Consider the following 26,523-nt stretch of genomic DNA (forward strand, 5'->3'; position numbering starts at 1 on the left):
CTCCAGAGTATTCTTGTGTCCTTTTAAAGGCATTTTTTCTGTTCTTTTTTTTTTTTTTTTTTTTTTGAAGGAAAAAAGAAATTGGAAAAATGTCGAAGATCCGAAATAATCCTATTCGCTCTTTCCGTGTTTTCTATTTTTTCTTTTTTCTATGTAAAATTTCTTTTAATATGCTTTGCTTATGTACATTTCTAGTACATTTTTGTTTTCTGTGTTGAGAAAAAAAAAGAAATTAAAGAATGTCTAGAGTAGAAAATAAAATCTTTTCATCTTACTCCTTCAGCCTTTATGTGTTTTATTCTGCAAATTGGATAATTAATTGAATAATTAATCCGTGAAATTTCGCGATAATTCGTTTTCAGTACTTCGATCATCCTTTCGAGTAGGAAACGAAAAAGAATCTTGCAAAAATATCTAGAAGAAAATGCGGTAAATAAAAGCGCAGGAAGATCGAAAAATCTAAAAACAACAAAAAAATCTAAAAATATCCAAAATAAAGAAAACGAGACTCTTGGAGATCGTCCTATTCTTCAATTTCATGAAAGCTGAAGAAATTCGTAGGTAAAAAAGTCGGTCAAAATTTTTTTTTTCAAGCGCGTACGTCTTCGTCCTTTCGACTCCACTTTTATCCTTAATATAGAAAAAACGAAGGACGAAAGGAAAAAAAAGAACGAACAAAAAAGGAACAACAAACAAAGCCAAAAAAAAGAGAAAAATAAAAGCTTGGAAAAAACGATTCAGGATCGAGACAAAAATATGAAGATAAAAAGGACAGCAAACAAAAGAAAAAAAAAACAAAAAAAAAAAAAACAAAAAAAATAAAAAGAGAGAAAGAAATGCTTGGAAAAAAAGTTGTTCGCGTTTTTTCACGATGGAAAAAAAAATGACAGATCGCGTGGAACCACGTACCATTCAGCTTCGTTATAATTTTCGATCGAACGAACGATATTGGTGACGAATTTGAGGTGTTACGGTAGAAGGAAAGGGAGGGTTTGGGGAATGAACATTTTAGAGATTAGCTTCGAACGCACACGTTTTCCCAACGATCGTGCACGTAAAGGATCGTGCGCGTTCTTGCGCTAACATCGTTGAGATAAACGCGATTTGGTGCGTGCGAAGGGGTCAAGGGGATGGAATTAAAGTCGGGCGTGTAGGGTCTCGACCGTGTCGAGTCCCTCTCGGTAAGGTAGGGTAGGGTAGGATAGGGTAGGGTAGGGTAGGGTAGAGTAGGGTAGGATAGGATAGGGTAGGTTAGAGTAGGGTAGAGTAGAGAGGAGAAGTGAGAAGTGAGGGAGAAGAGTAGGGGGAGGGGGGATAAACGAGCTGTGACGTGTGTGTTAACCGATACCGCTCACCATAACGCAACGCACGCACTGCGGTTACGGAATAACGTAGGCGTGGCTGCTTTGATATCAACGATGGCCACCTTTCGACTGTAAATCAATCGATATCGCGCGAGTACGAAGAGAAAGAGAGACAGAGAGAGAGAGAGAGGGAGAGAGAGAGTGAGAAAGGAGGGGCTATATACGAGGAGGGTCGTAGGAGAGGGTGAGAGTTCTCTGCTGCCATCGAGAAGCATGCGCCAAATGCTGAATGCGAATCGACCCGCCCTAAAGCTTTTATCCTTCATGGGGGTTGCAACGCCCGACGACTATCTCTCTCTCTCTCTCTCTCTCTCTCTCTCTTTCTCTTTCTATCTATCTATCTATCTATCTATCTATCTATCTATCTATCTTTCTCTTTCTCTCTTTCTATCTTGCATTACCAACGAACACTTTCCCGGCGTTATCAAAATCCTTCGTGTAATATCATTCCATCGATCTTGTTGTTATCTTTCACACGTAGATATATATGTATATATGTATATATTACTATATATATATATATATATAGATATATGTATGTATATAGTAAGAACTCTCTCTCTCTCTCTTTTATTAATAAAAATTGTTTATATAATAAATCGTATCTATTCGCCTTATTAAATGTGATTAATTATTTAATTATTTAATTAATTGATTAATGATTAAAACGATGAAATTTGTTTAATTCGATAATTACCTGTTTCGTTGCAAAAGATTTTTCCATCAGGTACTGTTTTTTACTACTTACGTACTATAGCTTAATATATCTGTTATCATATAAATGTTATATTTAGGTATATTGTTAGGACACGAGGGTAAATGAGACGAGGTTTTGTAAAAATGACACACACGTCGATCCTTTTTTAACGTAGCTCGATAATGGGAATATTTAATCCGTTCTTTTCATCATTATCATCATCATTATCATCATCATCATTATCATCATTATCATTATTATCAACATCATCATTATCATCACCAAACAACGTCATCATTATCATCATGATGATGATCATCATCATCATCATCATCATCATCATCATCATCATCATCATCATCATTATAATTATCATCATCATCATCATTATCATTCTCGTCGACATCTTCTTCTTCTTCTTCTTCTTCTTCTTCTTCTTCTTCTTTTTTTTTTCCATCCGTTTTTCTTTCTTTCATTATGTTGTTTCTTTAAATAATTTTACAGGTATGAGTTCGTCGCGCGATCGGCGCTAACGCGTAAACGCCTACGCTTTCGTGCGATACAAGTAAATAAATAGCTAAAGTTTAAATTTTAAACAGTCTATGGGAAGAGGAGTGAGGGGGGAGACGGGGGCGGGCATGTAAGGGGTAAGTGGGAGGAAATTCTCGATGCTAAAATGGTATGATATGTACACGACGCTTTTTTTCTTTTTTTTTTCTCTCTTCTTTCTTTTTTCATCGTTCGATCGTGTATATGTATATGTATATATCTATACATACATACATAAATATATATATATACATACATATATATGCGTGTATATATATATTACATATATATGTATTACATATATATATATATACGTATATAGTTTATATACTTATACATGTACGATGCCTTATCTATTATCTACTGTCTCCTCTTTTCTAATGTATAATAATTAACATTCTATTGCACGTCGCAAAACGCACCCCGGTATCACTCGCACGCGGTGCCCTACGTTATTTTACATTTTTACAATAAATTAATGAGAGAGAAAAAGACGATCGGTATAACTTTCTTTCTTTCTATCTTTCTTTCTTTCTTTCTTTCGCGAGATGTAAAGAAGGGTAAGGGGACGGGGAGATAGGAGAGATATATACATACACACAGACATACGCACGCGCACGCGCACACGCATATTTCTTCTTTCCATTACTTGTTTTCTTCGTCTCTCAACTGAACGCGTTCGATAATTACTAATTATATCCTTCGTACTACGAAAGGATAAACGATATTTATTTATTCTTTTTTTTTTTATTTTTCACTCGATCCTCGAAAACGGTTGCTTTAGACGTACGTAAATGGCACTGTGAAGGTTCGAGGGACGTTGGTTGTGTGTTGTTGTTGTGTACTCTTGTTTCTGTGTTCTTCGTAAAGATATACATATATATATATATATATATATATATATATATATATATATATAAAACGATGATCGAAGAAGGATCAGTAATTAATGAAACGAAAATAGTACGTCGATTGGAAGAATGAATGAAAATTCGATAAGACTAATTAGAACGATCGGACGTCGAAATAAACCGTCCGATCTTTTCGGTAATAATTTCGAATAAACAAAGGGCGGAACGAAAAGAGTCAAAGAGTCAGAGTCAAAGGTCTAAAAAAAAAAAAAAAAAAACAAAGAAAGAAAAAAAAAAGAGAAACAAAATAGTCTAGATAAAGAAAAAGAAAAACAAAAAGAATTCTCGAACGCACATAGATAATATTATATATACCCAAGTCGTTCCCTCGTGAACCCCTTTGTCGAGTAACGCGCGAGAGGAAATGACTAAAAGAGGAACCCTGAAGATTTAAATCCGTTATTTCGGCAATCGGATCGACGAGTAGAAATAATTCTACGGATGGCCGCACTATAATCGTCTCTATAATCGTCATTTCGCTTGTAGCTCGGCTGCCTGTTCCTCTTCCTCCTTCGTTAACGGCACGGTCGAATGATTGTACAATCCCTGGGCCATAAGCTGCAACGCCAATGGATTTTTCTGTCCGCTGGCCTTTTTAATCTTTGCCCTTTTATTCTGGAACCAAATTTTTATTTGCGCCTCGTTCAATCCTAAATCCCTCGAGAGCTGTTGCCTACGACGTTCGGTCAGGTAACGATTCTCTGCGAATTCTCGTTTCAATCTTGCCAATTGTTCGCCACTGAAAGCCGTTCTAGGTCGTTTCTCCTCGGGCGTAGTACCGCTTCCACGTGAATCACCTGTCCTCTTCACTCTCCGCGTACGTGGACCTGAAATCACACGTGACGGTTCTAGCGTTAACTCGTATCTGTCGATTTACATATATGTCGGATTAATCTTACCCTCTCATCTAAAATACCATTTACGTATTTACGATACTACTTGGAACGGTTTGGAGTATTTGGAAATTCTTTGTTTATTTATGTTTCTCTTTCCTTTTTCCCTTTTCTTCTTCTTGTTTCTACATGTACGTATTCCAAGTACTCCATCCCTTCCATCTATGTTTACGTATTTCTTATATCGTTCGACTTTGACGTCTTTGTTTACGTTTGTCTATTTACATCGTTCGTCGTTCCAACGTGTTAACGTTCACGTGCTTGCGTTTATCTATAATACATCTCCATTTATCGAAATCACTACAATCGGATATTATCGATCGAAATTACTTTACACTTTTATACCAATACGTAATAACTACGGGTAATTACGAAGCTTCGCAGTAAATTATGCGACACGTTTCGTCTTTTTCTCTACCTTAGGTTATATATAAAATTATAGCTCGTCGATTCGTGCGAGCGGGGAAAAAATTAAAAGAGAAAAACGGAAAAAGGAACGATAAAAAATAAAGAAAAAATGAAGTCCGATAAAAATGTTGGAGAATTTCTAGCAAATCACTATTATTATTACATTACATGAGTATAATTTTTTTTTTTTCCCCCTTCTAAATACGCGGATATATCACGAAGGCTCGTCTGGACGACAATCGAAACCTAGTTTGCGTGTTTACAGACGAATAAGCTACAATTACGAGACGGTCGCGGTACTCTATGTAATTCTAATGAGTATCATGAGTTGCCAATAAACACGTCGCTCTCGATCGGTTGACATTTAGTACTGCTCGACGACGTATTAATTCCCACACGGATTCAAACGATCGATCGTAGTGGTAAAGTAGTTGAAAAAAGTCTCTATAAGAGTAAAATCCAAAGGTATTGCTTTTAAAAGTCAAAGATAACCTGTATGCAGTTAAACACAAATATACGTACGTATATAAATATACACGTACGTACGTAAGTACGTACGTATATGTATGCGTACGTGTAACGTATGTAATATACCTTTCGAAGAGAAGACGAGAGACAACAGAAGGAGAAGACGTAAAACGACGTTTACGTAAGAAGGATCCGTAATAGTTTAAGCGATAGCTTAGGCGAAGTTGAACGTTGATTCCACGGGTTTACGTTGGCAGTAAATATGAGAAATTAACGAACTTACTACCACAGGGCTACGGTATGTTTGACTCACGGAGTCTCAAATTTTACGACAACTTTTATTGTCTAGTTGGTTTCAGACATACGCTAGAGCTTCCTCTAACGAGACTACGTGTTTCTGAGTTTGCGACTATGAAAGTGAGAGAATGAGAGAATGAGAGAGAGAGAGAGAGAGAGAGAGAGAGAGAAAAAGAGAAAAGTTGGGAGGAGCTCAGAGGTCGGTTAAATAAACGTCCGTTACGAAGGAAGAATCTCTCTTCTAGCAAAAGAGGTAAATCCTTCCGTCTCGATCCTTCCTGTTTTATCGTCGTCTTCCCTATCGAACGCAAAGATGAGGAGGAGAAGAAGGTGAAGGAGAAGGAGAAGGAGAAGGACGAAAGAGGAAGAGACGAAGAAGGTGTAAGAGGAGGTGGTTTGAGAAGTAGGATGAGAGGAGGAAGCGAAGGACCTGCCACAAACGACTCTATCGTAAATCAAGTCGTATTATTATTGCCGGCAGTACGAGTATCTCTTAAAGTCGATTCCTACACACAGAAACACAGCCATGGCACCCAACGCTCGTACTTACTTACTTTCGACGCAAATATATCCTAGTTGTGCGGTACTCTCGTAGAAACCCCTCTGAGTTTCCTCCTTTCCTTTCTCATGTACGACGACTATACCATTTAGGTACAGGAAGATTATTCTCGAGCTTTGCGAAGGCATTGCTTCTTCCTTTCTTTTTCTTTTTCTTTTTCTTTTTCTTTTTCTATTTTATTAATCTTTTTCCACCCTCCCCCTCTCTTTCTTTCCTTCGTACTTTCTCTTTTCGAATTTCTTCGATAAATCAATCGAGAAATAAAAATATTTAACGACGGATTTAACGACGAATTTAACGACGAAAAGTATTCTCTTTTTTCTTTTCTTTTCTTTTCTTTTTCTCTTCGATTTCTTTCTCTCAAAACAGTTCCGAAAACTTTGCTCACTCGCCTGTTATCACACTCTTTCATAACAGTTATTGTAATTACTGCACGACTCATTGTCTGACGTGTTGTAATCATTTTTTCAAGTAAGTAAATACATACTCTAGTGTAATAAGAATGCAATTATTTAATTAATAGAAACGTTATTAACGACACGCAAGCGAGCAAGCAAGCAAGCAAGCAAGCAAGTAGTCAGATATAAATTTTATCTTGATGAAAAAAAAAAAGAGAAGAAAAATGAAAGAAGTAATAAAAAAAAGGAGGAACAATCGGATGACAACAAACGTTGCTTTTTTTCTTCCTTCGCGTTTGTTCGGTTTCTTTTTTCTTTTTTTTTTTCTTTCCCTCGTTTTAGAGAAAATATCGTAGTAGGATCTTATTGGCCAACACGTTATAATTCCTATCGAAACTAAGCGATCTCGTTTTCCGCGTCCCGCCGCTCGAATACTCCATCACGGCGATCCCCCTAACGCTAATAATTCACGGTGTAAACACGGCGTGCCGATCGGTTTGCTCTCCGGAGTATAGAACGTTGCGTTTTGCGGTACTCACGGCAGTCGGTCTATCTCGTTCTGGTAATTGCGAATAAATCATATCGTAACGATCAACACCGGGTATTATCGATTGCTACGATCCGGCACGTCGGGAAGAGATTACGTAGAACCTTCTCGTGAATATCGTTTTACAAAAGAGAAAGAAAGATAGATAGGTAAGATAGGTAGATAGGTAGATAAATAGATAGAAAGAGAGAGAGAGAGAGAGAGAGAGAGAGAGAGAGAGATACGTTCAAGGCAAAGTTCAGTACACGATGATGAAAGGGAGAGGATCATCTTCATCCTGTTTGATACCGAATAGCAAATAGAAGAAAAGCTTTCCGAACGTTTCAACTAAAAACCAAAAGCTTTTTCCCTATCGATTTACATAAATCATTCTGGGGAAGCTAAGAAATTGATAATAAACTGAACAACAACGTACGAATCGAATTTTGTTGATTGAAGTTGGTAATAAAGAAAGTGGATTCGCCGATCCTTTCTCCGGATAAGACAAGCATACACATAGATAAATCTCTTTAGAGGAGAGAAGAGGATATTACATTTTTCTAACTCTATGATGAACGCGGAGACAATAAATATCAAAGTCGATATTCGATGAAGTAGACGTAATCGTGCATTTATACGTTCTCTTTACTACGTACTTTTTACTATACGTATTTCTCCTTATGGAAGAGAGAACAAAAAGTTAGAAAAAAGAAAAAGAAAAAAAGGAAAAAGAAAAAAAAGAAAAAGTAAAAAGAAGAACGAACAAGAAACCACGCGAACGCTCGGAATAAAATAAGAACGGTCGTCATAATTCGATTCTCGACGAGATTCATTGCTGTCGATCGAGATCGATTGGGTTTCTAATAGGAAGAAGAGAGGTAGCAAATGAGGGATCACAAGGAACACACCAGGATCCAAGGAGTTACAAGCAATGGTAGCAACATATCAACCCCCTTGGCAGTTTCTACGGTGGAATGACTGAACTAACGAACAGTCGGCAGTCTAATTACTTAAGCGAAGTAGTCTCTAGTTGTCGGTAGCTGGAAAGGAACATCAACGCGTCGAGGACGTGAGAGAGTGAGAACGAGAGTGAGAAAGACAGAGAGAAAGAGAGAGAGAGAGAGAGAGAGAGAGAGAGAGAGAGAGAGAGAGAACGAGTTCTATCCTTCTTGCTTTTCTTACCCTCCTCTTCTTACCCTCCTACCTCCCGTCGCTTTAACGCAGCACCATCCTTCTCTTCTCTGCTCTTCTTCTCCTCTTCTTCTCTTTCTAACGCCCTATCGTTTAAGGAACAAACGGAGAGGGGGAGAGAGTAAAACCAATAACGCTAAGATACCCTCTCCTCTTCGGTAGCACTTTGCACCACTCGACTCCAACCTCGAAAGTACCTCGCATACCGACGACGAGGAGAAATACTAATTTCCTTCTGGAATAACTCTCTCTATCTCTCTCTCTCTCTCTCTCTCTCTCTCTCTCTCTCTGTTTCTCTCTCTGTTTCTCTCTCTTTCCCTCGTTCCTCTCGATCTACTCTACTTCTCGACTTAGACGTCAATCGAATTTCGAACAGTTACATTATTTGTTCCTCTATATCTTTCGACGATAGAAAAATTGTATTCCGTAATTTTCTTTCTTCCTTTACTTTTCTTTCTTTCTTTTTTTTTTTCTTGTTCTTTTCTCTCTCTTTAACCTATCGTCTCTTTCTTCATCGAAAAATATTCATCTTTGTTCTTTCTTCCTTATCTTTCTCTCTCTTTTTTTTTTTTTTTTTTTTTTTTATTTATTTAGTTCTTCCAATCGACTTTACTCTTCCTTCCTATGTTTTCGAAAAAGAAAAAGGAGTAATTCTATAAATTCTCTTTTTAATTTCTCTCTCTCTCTTTTTTTTCTTCTCTTTTTGTCACACATACACACACACACACACACACATACACATACATATATACGTACACACACATATATAGCAATTAAATATCTTTTAATCCGACAAACGAACGAAAGAATCTCAGACGAATATCGTAGAGTTAAAGTTTTGTTTAGATTTCTTATAGAACTAGCTGCGAGCCTCGAACGAGTTGACTTTTTCGCTCCCTCGTCACGTCGCTTTCTTCTAATTGCCCTTTCACTGTTCCTCGTTGTCGTTGTCGTCGTAGACGCTAGCTTTTAATTACCTTTTCCCGCCCGTCGAGATGAAAACGTAAGGAACAGGAAGTATTGTCCGAGATTGATGACGACGATTTGTCGTAAAGCGATGTTAGAGAGCGATCGGGCGCGATAGAAAAAGAAAAAAACAAAAAAAAAAGAAAAAAGAAAGAGAAAGAAGAAGGAGAAAAATAGAGGAAAAAAAAAAGAAAGAAAAAAGAGAACGTAAAACGTGCATTAAAAGAAATTAAGACGACGTCAACGATTAGGTGAGTTTCTAGTTAGCGCATGCTTTCAAGATTTTCTCTCTTTCTCTCTCTATTTCTATTTCTTTATCTGTCTCTCTCTCTCTCTTTTTCTTTCGAAGGCAAACTATCGACTTTTTTGTTCAGTCGTTAGAATCCTCGATCGATTTAGCCGATGGATCTTTAAAGAACCGATACCGATATCGATACGATAGCTATACGAGAAGGAAGGAAAGAAAGAAAGAAAGAAAGAAATAAACAGCGGCCATTGCGATAGTCAGAACGGCAAAAAAATATTCTCAAATAGGAATACACAGAGGATTTCTCTTAGGAGGTGAAGGTGATTAGAAATATTTTACCGAGACGAGGGAGTGGAGGATAAAATCGGTTTGAAACATTTCTAAAGATTCCTTCGCAACAACAACGATTTGTGTAACATTTTAGATTTTTATTATCGAAAGTTATATGTTTCTATGTAAGATGATATTTATCAATGAAAAGTATCAATACGTTGTATTTCGTTTTTTCGTTTATAATCGTATATTCATCGATTTTTATGTACATTTTATTCACTATGAAAATATGAATACGATTATCGTTCTAGCGAAACGATTGGATAAATTAGATGAACGATAACGAAACCATCGGATAAATTAGATGAATGATAATGAAACTATCGGATAAATTAGGTATTATGAACATGAGATAAGAGATCTTTTTAAGATTATTCTTTATTAGGATACTTCCAAGTTACGTGCAATCAAGCGACGGTCGTGCGAAGTGAGTCGTATTTGTACGAATTGCATCCTTCTATATATGTACGTGTAACGAAGATCTCTCTCTCTTTCTCTCTCTCTCTCTCTCTCTAACTCTATCTGTCTCTATCCTTATCTCTATCTCTATCTCTCTTACTCTTAAAGTGCCACTCGAGTTGCCCGTCACGTTCCTTTTAATTACATCCGCCAACCATCGACAGATACGAAACATCGTCGTAAGATAGAGAGACAACGGGCGTTGAACGAAGGTAGAACGAAGGTAGAACTTGACAATTCATTAAGGATACTCTGTAAGCAACTGAAACATATCGTCATTGCAAAGTGGGACAGGTGGTGTGTATACTGATCCGTTTAAGGATATCTGCATCTTTTCGAGTGAAACTATTTTCTTTTAATGCCGTTCGGACGGGTGTGAAACGTGGTTTTTGTTCTTAAAAAAAAAAAAAAAAAAAGAAAAAAGAAAGAAGGAGAACTCACCAAGTAAGAAGCCTGTTACTATTACTACTACTACAACTACTACTACTACTATTACTACTACTACTACTACTACTACTGCTACTACTACTACTACTACTGCTACTACTACTACTACTATTACTACTATTATAGTCTTTAACTGCGATTATTATAAATAATACAACATTAATATAGAAATAGTGGGTGTACTATTGATATATATATTATATATATATATATATATTATATCTATATATGCATTGAATAAATATATTTCTAATATTATTACTTGAACCAAAATCTTTCTGATATTTCTGTAATATTTTTTTTTATCTTTCATTTTGTTTTAATTTGAAAGATTTATAATGCCTACACATAAATGCATTTAATACGGTCGAGATTGTTTCGAGACAACTTGGAAGATAAATTAAACGCAAAGATAATTGACAATAATTGGAATTAAAAGTGTACAATAAAGTTTTTCTTAAAATGAATTTAGCGAATCGATTAAGAATAATTAGTTTATCTACGCTCGTTGATTAGAACAGAACACTAGCAGAACACCAGCATGGTACTTATGTTAGCCGACGATAGAAATTCTAACATGGATATTACAGTAAATCAACGTGGTGGAATTTATAACCGATAATTATTATGCTCGTTAGAAGGTAACGGGTTAATGGAATGATACGATGTAAGAAGAGAAGACACGTCGTTAAGTCGTTAAGGTCCGATGTTATCGTAGAACGATGACGATGATGACGACAACGACGATGACGAAGACGCATTTTACTTTAATTTTTCGATAAAAGACGATTAGTTCGCGTACGTTTCTGTTTCTTAACGATACTTACTGCGAATATTAAACACCGGTAATGCACGCGATCTTATTTTAAACAAGCCATGATTTTTTTATATATTTTTCACGAATGATTAATGACTTTGATTATGTTAATTAATATTCTCCTGATTATATAACTCGAATATTTTACTTTTTATAATTTAATCTCATTAAATATGACAGGAAATTATTTTTAAAAATTTAACCACTCATACGCATATATAAGACTGACTTCCCCGAATATTGTACTTTTTATAATTTAAGTTGATCGTATGTGACGTCAAAAAATGAGTAGAAGAATTTAACTATGTAAAATTGAATTCCTTAAATATATATATATATATATATATATATATATATATATTCTACAATTTATAATTTGACTTAATTGAATATGACATAAAAAATGAGTGAAAAATTGTAATCATGTAAAAATGAATTCCTTAAATAAATATATTCTACAGTTCATAATTTGAGTTAATTGATTATGACACGGACAAAGACTGAACAAATTTAACTATATGTCTACAATTTAATGTATTCTATATTTTATAATTTAGGTTGATCGAATGCGACAAAAAACCGAGTGAAAAAATGTTGACTACGTGAAACTGAATTAATATATTCTACTCTTCGAATAAATATATTCTACTTTTCATAATTTAAGTCGATTGAATGCGATATAAAAAAATGAGTGAAAAAATTTAACTATGCAAAATTAAATTCCTCGATAAAATATATTCTATATTTTATAATTTAAGTTAATTGAATGTGACATAAGAAATGACTAAACAAATTTAATTATACATCTACAATTTAATTCCTTGAATAAATATATTCTACTTTTTATAATTTAAGTTAATCGAATGTCGCATAGGAAATGACTGAACAAATTTAACTATACGTTTACAATTTAACTTCTTGAATAAATATTTTCTACAGTTTGTTATTTGAATTAATTGAATATGACATAAAAAAAGGAGTAAACAAATTTATCTAATGTAAAATTGAATCGCTCGAACAAATATATTCTACACGTTTTAATTGAAATTACTTGAATGTGATATAAAAAAAAAAAAAAGATGAAACAAATTGAGCTATAGATTCACAATGTTAATTCCTTGAATTAATTCTATTTTAGTAGTTTCATTTATTTACTTTAATTTAACAATCAGTTCCACTTTTTATAAATTGAATCGGTGACAAAAACGCTTGAAAAAAAAATTCAATGTAAAGTAACATTTAAAAATTCGATTCCTCGAACAAATGTATTCCACTTTTTTACAAACTTGATCGAATACGATAGGTAAGTAATATAAAAAAAAAACTCTTCACTCAACAAATTTAACTATATAAAATATAATTTTATAAAAAAGTAAACATGTAGACCGACATAGCATCGACAAAATCGAAATTGTTTCTAAGAACGATACAATCACGAACTTTACAACGGCGAAAAAGATTTTTTCTCTCTCTCTTTCTTCCTCTCTCTCTCTCTCTCTCTCTCTCTCTCTCTCTCTCTCTCTCTCTCTCTCCCTCCTACCCTTTCTTATATATAACTGGTGATCACGAAGCAAGCCATAGGACAAACTAACGTAACAATTAAAGACCATCACACATTTTCTTTCTCTCGAACTCTCGTAGTAACTGGAACGATTAACGATTATCTGTTGCAAATAGTTGCGCGATCGTTTAGGAAGACTCGTCGTAGTCGTCGATCGAGTTGTCGTTTCCGTGAATCTGATTTCTCTCCCTCTCTCCCTCTCACCCTCTCTCTCTCTCTCTCTCTCTCTTAATCTTTCTCTGTCTCTCTCTCTCTCTCTCTTTCTCTCTCTCTCTCTCTTTTTCTCTCTGTCTTTCTATCTCTACATAAGAGAGTAAACGTACGTATGTATACGTTCTTAGATACCTACATATACATACATACATACATACATACATACATACATACGTGTATCCCAAGTTGAGTGGAATGAGTTGAGTGCAGGAGCAGCTCGTGAGTTATGACTGCGACCATTACTTGAGACAAACGAGGCTAAGCATGTCGACACACACAGGAGGCCTGGCCGGCCTTCTCGATTCTCCCAAGTCATTCTCGATTCTCGAGAATTACTAAAGAGAGAGATAGATGGATAGATAGATAGATAGATAGAGAGAGAGAGAGAGAGAGAGAGAGAGAAGAGAGAGAAATATATATATACATAGAGAGAGAGAGAAAGAGAGAAAGAGAGAAACGTCGTCGAGCCTTCACCGAGTTTGATTCTCGATCCACAAACTCGATCCTTTTAAATTTGCTTTGGTTCTAAGCGGAAATTACTTCGACTCGTCTCTCTCTCTCTCTCTCTCTCTCTCTCTCCCTCTGTTTCTCTCTTTCTCTCTGTCTCTTTCATTTTATCCTTTCGTTAGAATCGTTCGTTCGTGATTACCATTAGAAGGACAACGATTCAACATGATTCTAATTAAAATCAAATGTCTCGTTGTCATCGTTAATGTAAATTCAATCATTGAAGCCGATATTGAAAGACGTAAAGTTGATTTTCTTTTCTTTCTTATTTTACATACATATATATATATATATATATATATATATATATATATATATATATATTAAAAATAAAAAGGGCCTTACGCAATTCGAGAAGGAATGTTCCGTTTGAAAAAGCTTACGTTCTCCAATCCCATTTCGTTAAGTACAGTGAGTAACATACAACATCGTCTGTCTCTCTTACTCTCTCTCTCTCTCTCTCTCTCTCTCTCACTTTTTCTCTCTCTCTATCTATCTTTCTTTTTCTATCCCTCTCCCTATCTCTTTCTCTCAGTATCCCTGTCTCTGTCTCTGTTTCTCTAATCATCGTGGCTCGTTACTTACTTCGTCCTGAGAACAAAAAAGAAAAAACATACCGATTAAAAATTATATCAATTATCTTCTCATAATTGGATTTTAAGGAATATTAGGGTTTGTGGGCATAGAGGAAGGATGGGATGATAGATCGTAGATTATTCGCGAATTAAAGTTTATATAGATATGGAAAAATTGATTAAATTGTTGTATCGAAAAGCGGGCAGTTTTCATAAAATAATTTGAAAAACTTTTTTTTAAATGAACGAACGTGTTCTCTTATTATATTATGTATACGTATCTATATGTATGTATGTATGTATTATATGTTATATGTACGTAAATACGTACATACATACGTAGTATACACGCGTTTGGATTCTTTTGAGGTGGCTCGTTAAGGTGCTCCTACTCGAAGAGAGAGAACCTATGAGAGATCGTACGAAAAGTAGCCATGCCCCGTAGCAATACCCATAACCATAAATAATGACCATTGATTGGTCACTCGTCGATCGTTACTCGAGTGTACGTGACTGCGTTTACGTTTCCACGGGTCGTTAACTCGTTTCCATTAAGGCGCGGTCTTGTCTCTCTCTTTCTCTCTCTTTCTCTCTTTCTCTTTGTACATATATATATATATATATATATATATATATATATATATAGAAATATATATATTTCTTTTTCCTCCTACAATTCTGTTTCTCTCTCTCTCTCTCTCTCTCTCTCTCTCTCTCTCTCTCTCTCTCTCTCTCTCTCTCTCTCTCTCTCTCTCTCTCTTTATATATATATTTTTTTTCAATTCAATTTCCTATGAAACGAGATTAGTGAATTGTTAGTTGCCCTAATTAAATTCACAAAACTAATACTAGATAATCGAAAAATTAACTAATGGTAGACCAACTCGGTAGAAATCGTGTAAACGTGTGTTGTATGTATCTATGTATGTATGTATCTATATATACGTGTATCTATGTATGTATATATACTTGTATGTATGTATGCATTTATGTCTATGTACGTTTGTATGGAGTGCGTTAATTCAATGCGGAATGCGCAGTTTAAATTTAGAATTAGCCTTAGCAATTTGCTGTTTCCTTTACTCCTTGATGTTCCTTTTCTTCCTTCTTTCTTCTGCTTTTTCCTTTTTTATTTTATATATATATACATATATATATATATATATATATATATTAATATATGTGTATACGTGTGTATATGTGTCTGTGCATTGGTTTTTCCTCTCTCTCTTTTTTTCCTTTTCTTTTTCGTTTTTTATCAATTTTTTTTTTTTTCTATTAGATCTATACTAAATAGTAACGGAAGTTATCTACATGGATAAAAGGTAAGATAAAAGGTAAGCAACATGTGTTTCTTAATAAATCGACGAAGAAATTGCAAAGAGTTTAGCAGAAAAATTCAAACGCGAATTGTTTGTTTGTAATAAATTAGATCCCGTCAATTACTTGTTCGTAAGATCGAAAAACGTTCTTACGAACTTTCTTTTCTTGAGAAAGTCAAAACTCCTCCAATATATCTATATTTACTATCGTCCCTTGATATCATATTTTTCATCCATATTTTTCAGAAGAAGAAAATTACTTTTCTATTTCAAATTTGCCGCCGTACAGATCGCGTTAAACGATTTCAATCAAAGATGTCGAATAACTGTACTCTCTCTCTCTTTCTTTTTTTCTATTATAACTAATATAATAACAAGTTCCATAAAGAAAAATTCGAATAAGCTAATACAGAATATTATAATTTATTATGAGAAAATAGAAACGATTTCTCTCGATATAGGTTAGAAGGATTGATCGATAAAGAAGAACGCGGAGATCGTTTAGAAGTGATCTATGATGATGGTCCAGTTTTCGCGACATGTTTTTATCTTTCACTCGCGTGGAAAGCCGTCGTATAAGCCCATTAACCTTGATGCCAGACCCCAGACCCCATAGAATCTTCTCGCTCTGCTCGTCATGTTAAACCGCACGTATGTACGTAAGTACGCACGTACGTATGTACATCGAAAGAATGTCAATGTTTCTTCGTCGTACTAAATGTTATACTGATCGATGCGATCATTTTATTGTTTTTTGTTATTTTTTTGTTCGTCGTCGTCGTTGTCGTTATTATTGTTATCGTTGTTCTTTTTTATTTAAGTATAAATAAATATAAAAATAAATTTTGTTAAAATTATATATATATATATATATATTATATATATGTAATTATATATATTACATATATTATAGATATAGATATATGTATTATATATATATATATATATGTATGTAAGTAAGATTTCTAGTCATGACGATCAATTTCAACTGGATAGCAAAAACAAACGACGCATAATTTTCTACGCGACGTAAACTTTTTTTTCCTACAACGGAGAGAAAATCGTTCTCATGCATTATGCCTTTTCCCACTTATAAAGTCTTATTTTGATTAATGATACGTGTGCACATAATTTCTTTCTAAGGATCATTAATTATTTCGTTACGGTGGTTAATTTTCACGTTTATCTCGACGACAAACACTTGTTTTTTTCCCACATTTTTTTTTTGTTGCAACTTGTTAACCCTCATATACACGTCCGTCTTTCTTATTTTGCTTTTTTCTCTTCTTCCTTCTTTATTTCTTTTCTTTTCTTTTTTCTTTGAGATTAAACTACAGAGAAGAAAGAAAAACGACAATATTAATTATCGTTTTGTAAAGAATAAACTTTCGACCGTCGTTCAACGATTTGTCGAGTAATTTCTTATTGACTTTCAATTTAATAGGTTAACAACAGTTAATTTTCACAAAGAAAAAAAAAAGATTATCCCTAATAAGGTTATGTTCATTGGTCTGACTTCTTTATGGGTTACTGCGTTCACACGAAGCTTGATTTACCTTAAAGCACCGCTAGATGTTAGCACCGTACAAATCCCGAGCAACTAAGGTAACATTCGACTACCCCTTCCATCCCCTCCATATTATACACTTTCTTTACTTTCTTCGAATAAAATACAAATTCGATGATTTCCTTATGTTCTTTCGACGTGCAATTACGAGATAATAGACAAATTTCGTTTTATCGTAACGTCAGTGTTTTTACGTAACGTTAGTTTCTCCTACAAATTCGTAGAAATTATCGAACTTTGTTAATTCCTTTACAGGACGGTAATGATTAAGATCAAAATTTGAAGAGACATTTAACAAAAATTTGCAAATGCGTTTATACATTTTCATAAAACGTAGCACCATTAAATAATTTTTTTTTTTAAATTCTTCATAGTAATTATCAAAGTTTATAAATCTTTTTACGCGATAAAATGCGTGATCTGAAATGATGGTGAACAAATTTTTCAATTTCGTGATTATGTTTATAAAGCTTCTAAAGTGAAAATAAGATTTGAGTATCAAGCAACAATAATATTGTTTAAGAAAATTGCGAGTGATATTCAAACAATAACAAAAGGAAAAGAGGAAAAAAATATTAGAGAAATTTCGAGAGATTTTTTATTATAGTTGATTATACGAACGACCTTCAACGACGACAGATATTTCCAAATTCATGATGCTGTCCGCGAAATCTTGTGTAAAAAAAAAGAAGTGAAAAAAAAAAATAAGAAAAAGGAAGTAAGAAAAAAGAAGAACGAAGAAGTTGAGATCGAAAGTGCGATTACAGTATGAAGAAAAAATAAAAAAGAAATTAAAAAACGAGAATTATCTCCGTCCGCATCTACGGATTACTTTCTTTTAAAAAATGAAATATGTATGATCTTCCATTTTTTTTCTTGTGTATAAATCACGTACTTAAGTATAAATGGATATGTATATATTTATATATTTTTATACATATACATATATATATATATACACATAATACATATATATATATATATATATATATATATAAAATTTAATATCTACGTTCGATATACAGTAGCGAACGATTAAATTGACATGGAATTAACTATGATGATAATTATAGAGTATACTTTTCATCGGTACACAGCGCTGTGTGTAACGAGCGTGAAATCGGAAAATCGCATTTACGCCGTCTCGAAACGAAAGTATATAAGTAAGTAAGTAAGTATGTAAATATGTAATACATACTTTGTTAAATGCGAGTCTCGCCTTCTCCCTCCTACCCTTTCTCTCTTTCTCTCGCTTTCTCTCTTTCTATCCTCCCTACTCGAGCGCCATTTTGTCGAGCGTGCGTGTATCATTACGCAGGCCAACGCGTCGAGCAAACTTCGAGGAGCGAATAATAATTATTTTCACATTTCCAAGTTTCCCCTGTGAGATAGTTAACGTCGCTTTTAAAGATGTTTTCTCGCTGGCAAAGACAGCTGGAGAGGAGGGTGAGGAGAAGGGAGAGGAGGAGGGGGAGGGCTAGGGGACCAAGACATCGTGTAATTACGCGTTCGCTCTCATTACACGATTAATACTACTGGCTGGTGTTAATAAAGGTAGAATATGTGTGTATATATATATATATATATATAATATATATACACGTACATACACATATGTATATACACGCGCATACATATATTTGATAGACATGTATACGTTCGTACGTGTGTGTAGAAAAGTACAGCAAAGTGGAGGACGATAGGTGGGCATCCTCTTCGCCGAGTTACAAGTTTTCTATTAATGTACGTGAGTTTTCTTCCGTACGTGTGCATGTTGTTGCGTTCCATGCTCGTGTCTGTATACGTATGTATAGGTGTGTGTGAGATGTGTGTTTCTTTGTGTACGTGTGCCGCGTGCTACGATTTAACGAGCGGTTAGCCTCGTGTACTTATACCTACTACGTACGCCGGTGTATCTAGTAATCGGATCTAGAGTTAAGCCACGATCGGCCGTGATCGCGTGAGCCTTGACTCTCTCTCTCTCTCTCTCTCTCTCTCTCTCTCTCTCTTTTTCTTTCTCTGTCTTACTCATTCACTCACTTCCTTTCCCTCTTTCTCTGTATCTCTCTCTCTCTTTCTCTCTCTCTCTCTTTCTCTCTTTCTGTCTGTCTCTCTATCTTTCCATCTTTCTCTATTTTTTGCTTGCTCCTACCTATCGTACGATTTTATCGCCTCCACACTTCGCGCAGACCTCTCTGCAAACTTCAAAGGATAACAAAAAGGATAAAGAAGTTGGTATCTTCAGGTAGAGGCGATGATTGTTAAAATTGTAGTGTGTACTATCTCTTCTTTTTTCTTTTTTCTTCTTTTTTTTTATAATTCGTACTTTTTCTCTTTTTTTGCTATACCGTCGAACGAGTTCGAAAGATAATTTAAGTGGTATACGTTTTGTAAAATTGAAGTTTCTTTCTAAAATTACATATCAATGGATTAGAACGACGCTAATAATATTATGATGATGATAGAAGACTCTGTTGAGTCTTCAAGTTCTATTAGTGTATGTGTATCTCTTTGTATCTATGTATTTATTTTTTTTTTCTTTATCTTCGTTTTTCATTCATTGACTTCAAACACTTCAATGGAATAAAAATAAAACTCCTTTCTTAATGTAGTATTATGCTTAGTTCGATGTTAATAATGTGATGATTATGATGATGATAATAATGATATATATACTCTAGTGATTATTCAAGTTCTATTAGTGCTGAAGTAACTGTTTATTTTTTGTATCGTTTCCTTGTCTTCGTTTTTCATTCATCGACAACAAACACTTCAATGGAATATCGTAAAATTGAAGTTTCTTTATAAACTTAATGGATTAGCATGATGCTAATGATATAATAATGATAAAAGACTCTAATGAATCTTCGAGTTCTATTACTGTATAACTGTATATGTGTGTGTGTGTGTGTGTGTGTGTATGTCAGTGTTTTTCTTTCTTTCTTTTTTCCATTGCTTTTCAATCAATATTCTCCAACATTTCGATAAAATAAAAATCAAATGTTTCTCTTTAAACATCAAAATCTATGATTATACTACGATCCCAATGATATAATAATCGCAATATAATACCAATATTATTATATAACTAATATATTATAATATATTATATTATATTATAACATATATTATATTATATTATAATATATTATAACTACATTACTAATATAATACACAATATACTACCAAATAATACCAATACTATGGCGATTAGTAATAATAGTGAAAATTAAAGTTTTATTAATGTGTCTATCTACTTTTTATTCTTCTTTTTTTTAACATTTTTGATGAAATAAAAATGATGTTATTTTTATTTGGTATGTTTTTTCTTTTTTTAAATCGTTCTCGCATCAAATCAAGGACCATAACTCAATAATAATAATAATAATCATAATAATAATAATAATCATAATAATAATCATAATAATAAATGGAGCTCGATTTTCGCGATGAATCGATCCTTTCGGAATGTACGGCAATTAGTAGCATCCTAGACAGTGGAACCGTTCTAATCTCCCTCGAGGGTTCGCGTTGGAAACGTCATCCTGTCGCAAAGACTGACGAGAGACGTCCCTTCCCCTTCCTCTCCTTCTCTACCCCCTAACCCCTTCTCCACCTCTTCCTCCTCTTCCTTCTCTTGCTAGTTTTCAGCCCTTCCGCCTTTCTCGAGCAACTCGGTAAAGTAAACTATCTATGTATGTGTAAGTTTGAACGACACAACGACGACGACGACGACGACGACGACGACGACGACGACGACGACGACGACGACGACGACGACGACGACGACGACGATGACAACGACGAATTTACGAATATAGAGATGGTAGACGATGTCGGATTCGTTTCGATTAATTATTAATTGATTATCGATAATCTCGGGTAATATTTTATTCGTGTATATTTTTGTTTGTTTGTTTATTTTCTTTTCTATTTTTTTTTTTTTTTTATAAAGAAATTTTGGCTCGCAAGTAGCTAAATGAGACGAAAGTTCTTAGATGATTTTTATTTTTTAATACATTAATTATTATCTTTATTATCGTCGAACTTTTTTTTAGACTAATTTTTGTAGTCGCATTGTTAAACTACAAGCTTAAGAAATACAGAGGATAGTGTGATCGATTTTTAAAACCATCAAAAAATTTTCGATCCTCTTATATGTTTAAGGCATAGAGCATTTTTGTTTTTTCATTTAATTGATAATATACATTTTTGTTTGTTGAACGTTTTCGTTCGCGTCGCGAACGTTGTTCTTTTTGTGACGACGAAATCATCGGTAATCAATTTTATCGATCAATTTATAGTTCATAATTTTTAAGTAACGTACAAATTTAATTGAGTACGCGGAAGTAGATTTTCTGCGAAATGATAAATGGAACGTGAAAAACGAAGAGCGACAGAAACGGAGGGGAGAGTGGTAGTTCACGAAGAAACGTATCTACAAAGCTTTCGTTCGGATAAATATAGCCGTCGGTGAGGAACAATAAACGGTGCGTGTATATTCGATGCACTTGTGGAAGCAGTTCCGTGGATCTTCCTATAGATCATTTCAAAATAACGTTCTTTACGTTGTCCCAATCAATTTACGATCAAATTTGATCATTAATATTAGTAAAAAAAAAATATTAGCATGGATAAACATTTTTGTTTTAATGACATTACGTTTGAAGGGTACGTATGCAAAAAAAAAAAAAAGAAAACAAAATAATTAATGCAAAAATAATTCTCCAATATTTAAAGCACATGTCTTTCGAAAAATATATTCTCTTATTTGTATCTATAATCGATAATTTTCAAATTTGTTCAACAACAAAAAATCGACGCACATTTCTCTCCCATCCGAATGTACAAATAGAAATAAAAATGCAGCTGCCTATGGGTAATATGTATAAAACAAAAAAATTCTTTTTCTCTCCATACAGTTAACATTTTTTATATTTGTTTAAAAACAAACGTAGATAAGTATGTCTCATAAACGCGTATTAAAAATATACAATTTTTTCATCCGAATAAAAATAAAAATAAAAATAAATATAAAAATAAAAACAAAAATAAAAATGAAAATAAAAATGAAAATAAAAATTCGAATATGATTCGAATAGCTGTGTATAAACAAAAAAGATATAAAGAATAAAAAATAAAAAATGAAATAAAATGAAAGTTAAAAAGAAGATTGAAAAAGGAAAAGAAAAATAAACAAAAAATTGCTTGTGCCTAGTAAATATCTACAACCTACAGGGAGGAGACAGAAACGAGCTCGTCGACGTGCGCGCGCGCAATGGGCGTGTGCATGGTTCTCGCAAGCTGCATGCGCGCGTGCACTGCGAGTAGGGGCAAATTGCGCGGAGGGCGTGTGCGTGAAGCGAGTAGGAAAGAGAAAAAGAGAAAAAGAGAGAAAGACAGAAAGAGAAAAAGAGAACGAACGAGGGGAGGTAAAGAGTAAAAGAGAGAGTGAGAGAAAGAGAGAATAGAGAAACAGAGAAAAGAGAAAGAGAGAGAGAGAAGAGAGAGAAGAGAGAAAGAGAACGAACGAGGGGAGGTAAAGAGTAAAAGAGAGAGAGATAGACAGAGTGAGAGAAAGAGAGAGAACGAATGAGGGGAGGTAAAGAATAAAAGAGAGAAAGACAGACAAAGTGAGAGAAACAAAGAGAGAGAGAGAGAGAGAGAGAGAGGAGATAACCGCGGGGTCGTGCCGGGTGGTTGAAATTAATGTTGCCCGCTTAATTGGAGCCACCGAGAAGTGTGCGTGTGGCCAAAGTGGTTCTCAACCTTCCCCCTTTACATCTTACCATCCTTTCAATATTTTCCAAACTGCTTGCAAACCGCGACTCAAACGAAATATTGAGAACCACGAAATCGATGTTTACATGCTCCTAACGAGCTATCTCGAATTTTTCGAAAAATTTCGAACTCACCGCTCGTTCGATCTTTTCTCGAAAGAAAAGATTTGCACGATCTTTCTTTCCTCCTTTCTTTTTTTTTTTTTTTTTTTTTTTAATTCCTTTCAACATTAATTTTATGGTACATGTATATTACGTATCACGATCATGTGGGATAAATTAATTCTACCTAAGTTAAGTAATTATGTTACAGTAAGTTATTAGAAGTGCTTACGTTAAACGAAGAAATGAGATTTGTGATATGATTATTACGTGGGAATTACTTAATCAATTAATTAATTTTGCTTTCATTGTAGTTGTTCATTCTACTTTTCCTGTTGCTTTCTTCTTATTTTAATTGCATCTGTTTTTATCAATAACCCTAGCATACAATGTCGTTTTAGCATTGATAAATATATTTTTGAAACATTTTCATTTTCATAAGGTAGCGAAATAAAAATGTGTGTGTGTGTGTGTGTCAGAGAGAGAGAGAGAGAGAGAGAGAGAAGTAGCATAATGGCCATTCTTGATGAAAAAAAGAAATCTAGAATAATACTTTCGTAAAAAATAATTATCAATTTAACGATCAATTGAATTTCCGATTAAGTTTCGTTTATAATCAACGAAAAGTATTAAAAGGGAACTTCGTTGATTCTTACAACGTATTACGTAAAAGAAAGTGAAGGCAAAGGAGGAAGAGTAAAATTGTGAGAGGAAATAAGGAGCATGTGGTCGTCCTCGCCTGAAGGAGGAGACGTAGGAATATGGTTGAAGAGAGAAAGAAGGAGAAGGAGAAGGAAGAGAAGGAGGTGGTGGAGGGGTGAGGAGGAGACAGGAGAGGGGTGAGGGTAGGTAGGCCTCCACTCTCATTGTTACTTACGGCTTACGGGCTTTTGGCACGCGAACCGACCTAATGTGTTAATATAACGTACGAGCGATCGTCGGTGCGTGGCCTACGTAAACTTCCATGTAAGTACATACATACATACATACATACATACATATATACATATATACATATATACATACATACATACATACATGTATACATATATACATATATACACACGTACGTATTACGTAAAACACACGTTAGTAACTAAGTATTCTTATGCGTGTATTCGTATGCGTGAATCTCACCAGCCGTAAAATCGACCTACCCGATCGACCGATCCGAAGAACTTTTTCGATTATCGTTTCTCTTAAATTCGATTGGAAATTTTTGGTTTTATGACCGGTTGCATAGAAGGGGATCGATGGGTGATTCGGTGGGTTAGCGGGGTGGCGGAGGTAGGAGAGGGGGTTCAACGTTCTTTCAATTAAATACTCGAACGATAACTTGGAAAAAATAGGAATAATAATATTTTTATGATTTTTATATCGTTATTCGCGAAACTCGACTGTCGATTTTGACGATCATTTTACGATCACTGTTGCATGGGGCAGAGGGGAATTCGATCGACAAAAGACGAAGAAAGAGAAAGAAAAAATGAAGAAAAAACGAGGGAACAATACAAATACTTATGTACGTATCGAAAAGAAAAAAAGAAAAGAGAAGGAAAAAAAGAAAAAGGAAAGAGAAAAGAAGAGAAAAAAAAATAAATTATGGACGGGACTTCGTTTCGGGCTCGTTCTTCGAGGCCCTGCCATTTTTGGACGCTGTCACGTTCAAATTGTCATGGGGATGTAAAGATAAAGGCGGGAATAAATGACGACGTTTTATTATGGGTGAACACGTGGGACGTGGACGTTTAAATCGACGCGTGATTTATATATTGTCGTATTAAACACCGTAGAAATTAGTTCTTTACTTTTGTCGTAATATTATAAATATATATATATATATATATATATATATATATATATTTATGTATATGTACATAATATTTATGACGACATTTATTATATACCAATATTTATTTATGACGATTATATATATATATATATAATTATTATTATATAAATATTTACTTTAACATTAATGATATAGTAAAACAGAATAGGGGAGAAATTACTAGGTGATATTAAAAATCAATAACCTTTTTTTAAAGACTTTATAAGACCTCAACGAGAATCGTATTTTTACAAACTAGGTTCGTTGTTTTACAATTTGAAATAAAATAACAACGTAGAAAATCTTGTAAAAAGTGTAATTGATTTTTAAAATCACACTAGACGAACTTTAAGTCCCCATTTAGAGACTTTTGATTGTTGCTCTGAATATCGTTAATACAAATATTAATTAATGTAAAAGCGTCGAGTTTCTCTTATTATTTATCCTTAGTATTTAGCTAATTTTCGTATTGTGGATAAAAATGTTCATGAAAATTCTTATGAAAAAGAGAAAGAGAAAGAGAAAGAGAAAGAGAAAGAGAGAGAGAGAAAGAGAGAGAGATGATCGATGAGTAAAAAAAATTAAAAAAAGGAAGAGGTAAGTTCGATTAATTATATTCTCCTGAACGGTTATGGAGTTTCGAAAAAAGAACTAGAATGGTTAGGTAATGGGTGCCTTCTTCTTCTTCTTCTTCCTCTTCATCTTCTTCCCAAGTTCCAGACGGGTGGGTCTTTTCGCGGAGGCGGCAAAATGTGGTGGGCGTCGCGACGCATGCGAATCAGCCACGAAAAGATTCACGACGATAGAATACATCTTAATCTCGGGAAATGAAAATTACATGCCGACAAATATTTCTTTCTTTCTAGTTATTTTATCGACCGATGTGTATATCTTTGTGCGTATATATATATATGTGCGTGTGCATAGATAAAGCGATCAATACAAGTTCGATTATTTTTCAATTCTCTTCATCTTTTTTTATTCTTCATTTTTTATTTTTTTCTGCTTTTTATTTCCTGCGCCCAAAGAAATTAATTTATACGTTCTCATATACTCCGTCAAGAGAGAGGACAATATATGCGCATAAATTTAACGCGTTCCTTCTTCGTATCTCGAGAAGCCATATATATGTGTGTGTATGTGTATTTATATATATATATATATATATATATATATATAAATACGTAGATATATATACATATATAGTACATATATCAAAAAAACGGATGTCGGAGATCGACGCGTGCGTTCTTGGTGGTCACGTGAGAAAGTACTTCCTGAAAGGTCGAAATTGAGCTATTAATTACTCGGACTGGGCTTCTCTTAGCTCCTCCCTTTTCTCGAATATCTCGAATGACTCTTTTCGTTTCTTCTCAATCAACTTTCTTACGTATCATTTATAATGGATATTACAAAAAAAAAAAATGATAATTTTATTTTTGAAATTTTTTAAATGTATTAGCTTGGATTTCCTACTTTTTCTTTTTCTTTCTTTATTTCGTTCTTATTTTTCTTTTCTGTTCTTTGTTTTTTTT

The 26,523-nt window shown here is 34.1% G+C and overlaps 1 protein-coding gene across 3 annotated transcripts in view; it reads right to left on the reverse strand.

Annotated features, from left to right (window-relative positions):
* Window positions 1–3,742: 3,742 nt before the first annotated feature.
* LOC122627672 (segmentation polarity homeobox protein engrailed-like) overlaps window positions 3,743–26,523 on the reverse strand; it is a 73,296-nt gene continuing 50,515 nt past the window's right edge. The window contains exons 2-3 of one of the 3 annotated variants that reach the window (XM_043808990.1): window positions 14,397–14,402; window positions 3,743–4,348 (exon numbers count right to left, since the gene is read on the reverse strand). In XM_043808990.1, the coding sequence (XP_043664925.1) occupies window positions 3,993–4,348; window positions 14,397–14,402 (362 nt within the window). In that variant the 3' untranslated portion in view covers window positions 3,743–3,992. Of the gene's footprint in view, window positions 4,370–14,396; window positions 14,403–26,523 lie in introns of all 3 variants that reach the window. The other 2 variants (XM_043808989.1, XM_043808991.1) reach the window with 2 other exon arrangements.

This window comes from Vespula pensylvanica, chromosome 3 (genome assembly GCF_014466175.1).
Source record: "Vespula pensylvanica isolate Volc-1 chromosome 3, ASM1446617v1, whole genome shotgun sequence".
Lineage (NCBI taxonomy): Eukaryota > Metazoa > Arthropoda > Insecta > Hymenoptera > Vespidae > Vespula > Vespula pensylvanica.